The sequence below is a fragment of the Ammodytes marinus genome, assembly GCF_949987685.1.
Source record: "Ammodytes marinus genome assembly, chromosome: 1".
Lineage (NCBI taxonomy): Eukaryota > Metazoa > Chordata > Actinopteri > Uranoscopiformes > Ammodytidae > Ammodytes > Ammodytes marinus.
Window position 1 is genome coordinate 9,111,491 of NC_137230.1, and position 10,178 is coordinate 9,121,668.

General features: G+C 39.1%; 1 protein-coding gene across 1 annotated transcript in view; it reads right to left on the bottom strand.

Annotated features, from left to right (window-relative positions):
• LOC307260230 (collagen and calcium-binding EGF domain-containing protein 1-like) overlaps nt 1–8,781 on the bottom strand; it is a 31,227-nt gene extending 22,446 nt beyond the window's left edge. The window contains exons 1-2 of the mRNA XM_080040410.1: nt 8,470–8,781; nt 6,963–7,043 (exon numbers count right to left, since the gene is read on the bottom strand). Coding sequence (XP_079896536.1) covers nt 6,963–7,043; nt 8,470–8,582 — 194 coding nt within the window. The 5' untranslated portion in view covers nt 8,583–8,781. The remainder of the gene's footprint in view (nt 1–6,962; nt 7,044–8,469) is intronic.
• Between the last annotated feature and the right edge of the window lie 1,397 nt (nt 8,782–10,178).

A 10,178-nucleotide genomic window follows, 5' to 3' on the forward strand; every position in this document is an offset into this window, starting at 1 on the left:
TTTTTTCCTGGCCAAAAATAAAGAAAACAAAAGAAACATGCTGAACTTTTGTTTGGCAGAATGTTCAAATTATGCTATAAACATACACTTTGGCATGACCTTCAAAACCACTGGTATCCACTCCCCAGGCATTTTTCGTGACAGGCTTCATGGTCGGGCCTGAAGATGATTACACAAGCTTACATGGCCTCTATATGGACTTTTAGCTCTTAAGTTAAGGGAGGGAACAACTAATGTGTAGGGATCAGCAAACACATAGCTAACCTTCAATACACCCCTTTAGGAGGTCATACAGATTGCCTAAAACACAAAGCAAAGACTAAAGCTTTGGCCCACCAACTCAACCCAACAAAGACACACAGTGCGGTTCTCTTAGCGAAACATGCAAACGTCAACGTCGCCATGTAAAACCAGAAAATATATAAAGTCACTGATACCAGCCAACAACAGTGTTCACTGACTAAAAGGAACCAAGACAAACTTGGAAGCTCATGTGGTCCCTTCCTTACGACGAGTCTATCGCACACAAAACAAGATTGCGCTGGTAAGACTGTATAAGTTCCGGTTGCCGATATTGTGATATTGCATCCTATGCATTTTGATCAGATTTAATGGAAATATATAAATCATAGGTGTTGATCAAATCTGTGCATTAGGAACACACAATTCAACTCATCAGTACAGGCCGTGAGGGACTTACAGTAATGCAATAACGATGCCAGCATTATTTTTGTTTAGATTTTACAAGGTACTATGTACTTATAACCTGCTAACATTAAAAAATATACAATATAGATGCAAATTGAAGCATGTCCCTTTGTCTCTCTTTTTTGCTATTTCATTTAGCCCTTTTTGCTTTTTAAATAGTATTGAAATACTTGTCCCCCTTGTTGGGGGGGAGACAGTTGGAATGAAAGTTAATCTGAGAAAACCCCTTTGGTTCCAAAGAGAGCTGCAAGGAACTAAAACACTATTCAGGTCTTATTGTTTGTTACAATAGCTCTGACATACATTGCTTTGAAAGAATTGCATGCCTTCTTCCAATCTGACCATTAGTTGCACAAGAGATTCTGTGAAATTTAAGTTTTCAAAATACATGGCTATGCAGACAGAGAAAAGTTTCACACGCCAGGAAACACAGGGAAAAGGCTATTTGAAGGGAACAATACTTTAATCTAATGGATTTTTCAGGACACATGTGTATCGTCTTAAAGGGTGGAAATCACAATAATACACACATTTTATTTTGGCAACAGAGAGCCGAAACGGAACGCAGCTACAATATATCAAATGTGGATAGAATCCACATATGAGACACATGTGAATACCAGTTGTAAAGAAGCCTCCCCGCCTTCTGAGCAGCACACAATCAAGTGTTTACACAGGCCGGCATTGCACGAGTAGCATTATGATTAAAGACAGGAAGTGGATTCGGTTAAAATCTCAGACTTACTTCACTAAACCTCATGTTATTATCTTGGATTATGTCCTTTGACCAAGGGAGCCCTTTTGTACACACATGCAGGCACACAGACAGTATGCTCAAAAATTAGGAAACCATGTCAACAGTGAAAAGCCGTAATGTATAGTGATGCTGGTTAACATGTAGTCTGGTCGAGCAGCACACAGAAGTGTAGTAGTGGAAAGTGAGTTAGTTCATGATCTGTAACAGATGAATAGTAAATTAGAAAGCAAAAAAAATGTGGAAAGGGCCAACAGAGAAATGATATCAGAGACCCCCGCAAAGAAGCTTCAGAGTCGAGAAATTCAGCCAAAATGACCAGATCTCTTGTGACTCAGCCTTTAGATATTCCTGGAGGCAAAAAGACAAGAAACACAGATTGTAATTTTTTTTTCCTTTAACCATGATTTTCTTTCTTTCTTAAATAGAGCCTGAGTTTCCTTCCAACCACATGCTCTGCACTGACGGTATGTGTATGTGGAGGAAAGCGAGGAGAAGGTAAAATGGGAGAGACGTCTATGGACACATGATCTTGCTTAGGTCCTCTTACTCAATGTGCAAAGGAAGAGATGCCGTTCAAAATGCGAGGAATCGAGGAAACAGATGCAGTATTACTATATGTGTTATGACACATCCTTCTCTCTCAGACATCGTCTGAAGGGACGTCAGTGTCTGATAACATCTGCACATCTGGATCAGCATCTTTCCCTTTTGCATTAGCACGGATCAAGTGCTACACTGGTAAAACCGTTTGGGCGCACAGTCGTCACAAGTGAACCTCTGTTATTTTCAACAATTATTAATCTTCTGATTTATTGTCTCGCCGAATTTCTTCATTAAAGATGCCCATCAGTCATCATTGTATTACTTTTTTATTTGGCAAATTGTGTAGCTTAATATGTGTTAATTGTTAGTGTTGTTCTGCCATCAGCTCTCATGTAGTTGCTCTTAAAGGTTGTCCTTGATTTTATTTGCAGAATTTAAATAGTTATACCGTGCTGCTGGAAAACAGTCAACATGTGTTTTTATTGTTTACTGAAAAGTTTTGAACAGTACATCACATATATTTCTACATATATCAATGGAATAAAAAGACAATTTAATTAAGCTTGCTAGCTTTAGATAACATTAGCCACTACAAGCTACAGGTCACCAGACCAAGTGAGGCTGTAGCATCTATTTGAGTGTAAATGCTAGACTTTTCATTTGTAAGAAAATTGACGTTCTTTTCCCCCATTCGAAAGTGACGTAGGCTTACTTTTTTGTTATTTTCATCACCATTAGTTCCACTCACTACTTTACTTTAAAATCTTTGGTGATTTTCCTCCCTTAAAAATCTCAAACCAAGAACATGCACTCTTGCTTTCCAATCAAGGCTCATTGTTCAGCAATTATCATCCTTCCATTTAAGATGGAGTAGATTGCAGTGCTGGCATCTGATTGACAGCATTGGCTGTCACTCATCAGCCTTTACAAGTCAAGGATGCAAGAAAAGTAGCATACAGTATGGAAACAATAAAAAACAATCATGCCCCTCCATGACATTTATCAGCATGCCTTACTTAATTTTGAGTAGGAGCCTGAGCTCAATTTCTGTAGCATGATATTACGGGTGTTATCTACGGCAGTAATAAGCCCCGCAGGGTATTTAAACCAGAACAACATGCCAATCAAGTGAAAGGATGGTTTACAGTTTAGTGGAGCCCATCAGGTCTGTCAGAGTTGGACTCCACAGCTGAGAGTGTTTAGAGAGAGCTGGTTCAGAAAGCAGCAGAATATGAACTCTGGTCATCATTAACCTGCCGTATCAGCCAGTACAGACAATACAGTACAGTTCATACATAAACATGCAAGCTCTCTCCCACACTCACATCACTCAGTATCTCCGTAACCATGTATACTTGGCTTGGCACAGCCCAAATCTGACCTCCAGTGAAGACAGAATAAGAACACGAATTGTCCCGAACAATAGAAATGTAGACATGGAGCAGATTCACCCTAAGTACTGTGAAAACCACAGCCAAGGAGGAGGAGGAGACCTGTGGCCAGCAAGGTCTCTGTTTAGATGGTGAGCACAGTGAGGGGTTTACTTTATGCACTGCACCACAAACCCCTCTGAGACAGAGACATTACATTTCATTATTTTAGGCATTTAGCGAACAGTCTTATCCAAGTGCAGGAAGTCATGGTGCGCTGATGACTGGTTGGACAAATGAGGTTTCTAATTTGACATAAGAATAAATTGCTCAATATTTCCTAAATAGCCCTGCAAGATTTGTCTTAAACATCGAATTTTCCTTTTTCGTAAAATCTCACGCTTCATTTTAAGTGCTGCCATCATTAAAGTATCATAATTTGCGTCACTGTTTTGATAGCAACTAAGCCCACTTTCTTGGGGAAGGTGTGAATTTTTCTTAATGGTTACCATGTCATATTCAATCACTACTCCAGATATATTACATTGTTTCACAGAGTATTTGAATATGGGAGAGTAGCGCCAGGTGATGAAATAAGAGCAGAAAATCAGACATTATTGGAAAATGTCCAGGCTGTCTGCATACGGCAGTGCTGTGGGTGGAGATTAGACTGTTAGGACTCACCAGGACTGGGTCAAATACAGTTTAAACACTTCAATTGTCCAATCATAGCTTGGCAACAGTAACTAGGCATGGCAAGCCTGTCAAGCCTGGGATTTCTCCACATGCGTTGTGGTTCACGTGGAGCAGTAGTAAAAATGATTCTCAGGACCTTTTTCAAATCACCTCTCCTAAACCAAAAACATGAGCAAAGGTTTAAGAAATTATTAAACAGCATGTTGATCAGCTCCAAAAAAGTTGCTTGTCCAGCTAAATACTTTACCAAGCATTACTTCCAAGGCCAAGGGACCAATCATACAATATCTACATTAATAGGGGAGTTACAAGTCACATAAAAAAACTACAACTACCACATAAACTGTTATCAGACAATATTTTGATTACTTGTGGTTTGAATGGATGCTGAGACGATAGTTTGCTGACGGATCATCACTTACTGGCCTGGTGATTGTCCATGGTCCACTAATAACACAGTTTGGGACTGTTATTTCTTACTTTCTGCTTGTCTTAACGGATAATATTGTTTCAGATCATAAAACAAGTTTGCGGTTCGCACATCTTATAATTGGGATGTGTGCGTCCTTGGCAAAGTTTGTAGTGCAAGATACTCTGTTTTGTCAGATGGTAAAAAGCCAAAATATCAGTTAATATAATAGATGTCGAGTGAGCTGTCTTCTTGTGGATGATGGTTTCATCTTTCTTCCAGCTAGCGATGGGCGTTGTGTTTTATCAATGTCATGGTTGCTCATTTAACTGTATTTTTATTCTTCTCCAACTACGAGCCCGACAGCCAAGCCTACTTATATTTCTGTATGGTGGTTCTATCGCCCAGCCCTAGCATTATGTTTGCCGAATGCATTTGTAAGTCCTCGTCCTATGTACCTATGCAAAGGTAGGTAGCCAAACAGGCAGGGAACAAAATTACGACTTGTGTTCCTACATTTACACTGCAATACTAGCAGAATGCTGTTTCTTTAGTTCTTTCATCTATCTTGATCATCCACTGGTGGGAGAACTTTTAGCATCTTTAGCCAAAACATTGTTAACAGGACATCATGTAGTTAGCCATTAAGTAAGTATTTAAGACCTCTTTTACAAGACTTCAGTTTTAAAACGAGGTAGATTGAAGCATTAACATTTGGCTGGAGACAGTTGTTTCCAACTGCCACATGACAGCAGCTACAATCTGTTATTCCAGCTGCAAATGAGAAGACTTTAGTTTACCTCTGCCTGAAGTCAACAACCCATTGTTTCAAACATGACCAAGAATTTTGAGTGGTAAATCCTTTCCCCATCACTGACAACTGCTAACATGCCACACAGTGGAAAGCCTGACACAGATGGTAATTTGTCGACTTCACTGAGTAAAACCCAGAACACGAACAGTAAAAACAAAAATGTTATCCAAATAACTCAGTAAACCCTCTTTTGTGAAACAACCATCTGGACAAACTGCAACTCAAAATGTTGGTCAGTCTTAAAAGGTGGAAATATGTGATGCTGCTTCAACAGTCCTGTCTGGACAACATACTGCTCTCGTCAGAAGTGAATTGAAAGCAATATACCGCCATGGATCAATCTGGTCGCCCCTGAAGTTATTTGCAAAATTACTTTTATCCAGGTCTGTGCTGAACTGCTTTGAGAAACATGGCAAGGAAAATACACCCACAACTAATCCACCTCCTCAAGCGCCACACATGTCTTGTAGAGCCAAAAAATGTAACATGACGCAGAGCTTGTTACAGTCTAACCTTGACAATAAACAGATCAAATGTTTTGGCTTCACACCAGACCTTGTGCCTCATTTATTAAAGGGATCTCCTTACGCCAAAAATCCAATCCAAGTTAAAGTGTGGTTTAAGAAGAAAGTTATCTAAAAGTCAAAATGAGTGATTTACATTGGGTTTTTCTGCCGTTGTGTGTGATGTATCAGGTGCTAAACGTCTTACAAGCGGCTATAACGTCTGCATTATATTCATTTATTTCACCCAATGTTTCAAGATAGCTGCACGTTATATAAAATGATATCAAAGGATATTTTCATAAATTAGATCTCTGGAGAGAGCAAGAAAGGAACCAATTACATCAAGAAATATATCATACCTTTCAGAAGCTGACCCATTCCCCCTGTTATATCGTCTTTCATGCATTTGTCCTTTTCCTAAGTTACAAAACTTTTCCATTAACTGATGAATCGATATAATTCAACCAAATTCAGTGTTTGTTATCACTGTAAAAGAGTCCGAAGTTCCTGGCATGAATCCATTGCAATGAAGATAACTGATCCCATCCAATATCATGAGACTACTTCTACTTTTTAGGTTATGATGCAGTCCGAACTGTCTGGGGGGGAGGGGGGCTTCGCTGAATGTTTTTGCTCTGGACCAATATGAGAAAGTTCAAGTTCAAATTCTGTTGGACTGTCACAAGGCCAGGCTGTTGGATTTCAGAGCAGTGCAGGAACTACAGATGCAAATGACCTATCTTTACTTTCTAAAGGGTAGCTGCTGTCTGTTTGCAGCTTTCGGCAAACTGCATCTTCAGTGAAGATCATCATTCAGTCTCTGAGTGATGATCTTCAGGAAATTATTCTTTTTCCTCTCCAAAGTGGATATACAGTTTCCAAAAGGGAGCTCTGCTGTTTCTTGGAAAGGACACAAGGGGTGGTTGTAGTAGTGGTTACAGAAACCGTTCCATAACCCCAGAAAGTCTCAGGTTCAATCCCCCCTACAGGCATCAGCAGCCACTTGTCATGTCAAAGGGTCCTTGAGCAAATCACTGCACTGGGAAAGACAGTGACAGAATACTAAAGTCTAAATGTAAAATGTACAATAACTCCTTTCTGTTTCACTCCCACTGGAGCTCAGCTGTGAACCAAGGGACAGTCTCAAGGGGAGTCTTACCTTAAACAGGTGCTGTTCTTCCCGCCAGCTCCCAAACAGGGATACTCCACGGTCAAGATCTTATTATCTGGACACTCGTTTCTGAGAAAAAAAGAAGACACGTGTTTAACTTGCACTGTTTTAAAACTGTTTTCCAGCAGTTCTGTAAATGCTCATGAAACATTTGGATCGAGAAATGGGCAATGACATGCAACTAAGGCCCAGATACTTTGACACTGATATTTAAGAGATCAGAAAACAATATGTCAGCCGATTTATTTATATGACAACATTAGAGGTGAAACGATTGGTTGATTAATTGAATAGTCAGCCGACAGGGAACAATAATCGTCAACTATTTTGATGAGGGATTCATTATTTACAGCTTTTTGATGTCAAACATTCAATTGTTCCACCTTCTCCAGTGGGTTGATTTGCTGCTTTTATTTTAATTTTGTAATTTTTTGTCATTTAAATATCATAAAATACATCTTATTATGTTTCTTTGATAACCTCACTTTGGAGCCTGCAAAATGAGTCTGACAGGCATTTTCACTATTTTCTGATATTGCACGGGCTTAATGATTAATCAATTAATCAGACCAATATATTAGCCTGGCTGCACTTAGCTCCCCTGTTATTATATTATACGATAAGAAATACCATGAAAATTACATTTACATTGTTAATTTAAAGAAGTCAACCAGTAATAACAACATACATAACATAAAAGTTACTGAAATCTGCTGAGTTCACACTAAATATGAAGCAGAAATATGAGTACACAGCAGGTAATGATTTATTTTTGGCATGCAGAGAACGTTGTCTTTACATAAAGGTAGTTAAACAATAATACTGTTGGCTTCTTAACCTGCTGTTCACTGATTTCCTTTTCTCCTCAGAATACTGGGTGCATGTGCTCCACTCACATCTCCCCTTCACCTTCTGACCCATCATCTCCTGGCACCTTAATAGCGTTTGTCATGTTGTGTCTGTGCGCAACATTTGGCTCTCTAGACCGCGACCGATTCCAACCATTTGGAGTTTCCCTTTTGCCTTTTGCATTTCCTTGAAAATCACATCAGATTAGACGCGCTACAGCGGTTCATGCAGGGGTCTACCTCTGTGACAGCCTGTTCAAACAGTGTTTCGTAAAAAGTAGAGACCAATATGACTGTTTGAATTGTGTGCCAATCAAACATTGATTGGGGTATTCTTTTTTGTATTAATTATTGTTACATGCTGAAATAAACCGGTGATATGAGTGGAGTGGATGTTGCAAAGATGCTTTCAACTTCTGTCGTACACTATTCATTATAATCATTAATGCTGAATGCGTTGCGGTTCAAGTTGAAAAGCGTAAAAATTGAGTTTCTCGTCATGATATATCCCAAACCAGCATTTGTAAACCAATGAATCCCTGATAAAACCTATTCTGGATTAAGTTGCGTCATAAACCCACACTTTTTGACATTCACAATTCATCAGAAAATGTGTAGGATCCTCTCATCACGTCCATGAAACTTACCTAGAGGTGTCCACTGCCAGCGTCGTCCTGATAGAGCTGGCACCAGATTCCCACAGGAACACGACACAGATAGCGCCAAATGGTAAAAGAGTCGCACCATAAAGTTGACCCATGTCCCCTCTGCGCTCCGGGACAAACGATCAGCTCAAGTCAAAAAAACGCCTTTACAGCAGCAAAACGCCAATGTTTTCATCTGTCAGTTACCCGCGCGGGTGGTGGTATTAAAATATCAAAAATCCTTGTCAAGTATCCCGCAGCGGTGACGCACATGGAGCCTGTGGGATAATAAGAGCTGCGCTGTGCGTCCGAAGACCCGTCCCAACTTTACGCACTGAGGCAGAGACCCCTTGGAGAGCTACTGAAGGGTTTACAGCCAAGAGTGTTCGCACTAATCCCGCAGGATTTACATTCCTGCCTTTAAAGAAGAGACTTAAAGCAACTGGAATACAGCCGCACTTCCCATAGACGATGACGTGTATAATTATATAAATATAATAAGAAAAAAAAGATTTCCAAGTTCATACTGCTGGAAGTCAAATATTTCATAATTGAGTTTGATTACAGTTAGCAGGGAGAAAAGTCGGGCATTGGGTGGCGCTATTGGGTCCTGTGAGATGTGAATAATGAGGTTAAGTGGGGTCAATTTAAATAATTATTAAATGGCTTAATTTGGAAATTCATGTTAAACCAAACCGACTGCATGGATAACAATTACAATTTGACATCAAAATTAAGGCAAATTCTTTGCAGCACATTTGATTCTTAAAACACTGACACTGAAACCACAAACGTAATTAAATAAAGACATATAAATCAAAGAAAGAAAGACAATACAATGAGAATGAAATAAGAGTACAAAATTAGCCCAGAATTTAGTAAAGCATTGCCATTTTTTTTTAACTCTGGTTAAAAAAAAATTGATGCGAGTCCCAGATCTTCTAAATTCCAAACATGTGCAGCAGAGCAGATCTAAGCAGTTTCACCATCTTAACTTCCTTTTAGGGAAAAACAGTGCCAATCTCTGAGGTTAAGTGTGCCAAGGCGGTTGCAGAATACCCCAGATATATTTTGGTCCCAAAAGGGATTTATAAAGGAGAAGTAATTTGATATAAGTTATTTGGCTAACTATAAATGAGTTCATGGATTTGACAATTGGTGTGAGGTGGCCTATGTTAGGACCTGAGCTTCATAAGATGCAGCTATCTGAGAACTTTCTTAGATAGAATGGAGAATAACTCATCACAAGTATTCTATTAATTCTTCTAACTCAAAATATTAATTAAAATCGAAATCCACTATCGTGACAGACAGAAGTTAAGGTGAGCAACAACTTTTAGTCTTTTCGTTTTGGCACCAACATTTTTTTTTTTTCACTTTTATCCATTCTATTTGTGGGTAATTATTTTGCACACAACGTTATTGATTTGGTTGTTGCATTTAATCAGACAATGAATTTGAAGATTTGGAAATGTGTGTCATCAGCAGGATTGTGACATGGTGAAAATGAACAGTTTTTGTTGCATTTTGTTGAAGCAGCAAACAACATGGTTCCTGAACAGCCTCAAACACACAGCACAGTTAATTCCCAACTGCATCCCATCCCATCCCAAGGTGAAAAATTGTCTTTGTAAATGTTAAAAGGTAGTTGTTGTCATAGCAATAACAAATGTTTTGCGTCAGATGAGGCAAAGGTCCACTTGTTGGCAAAA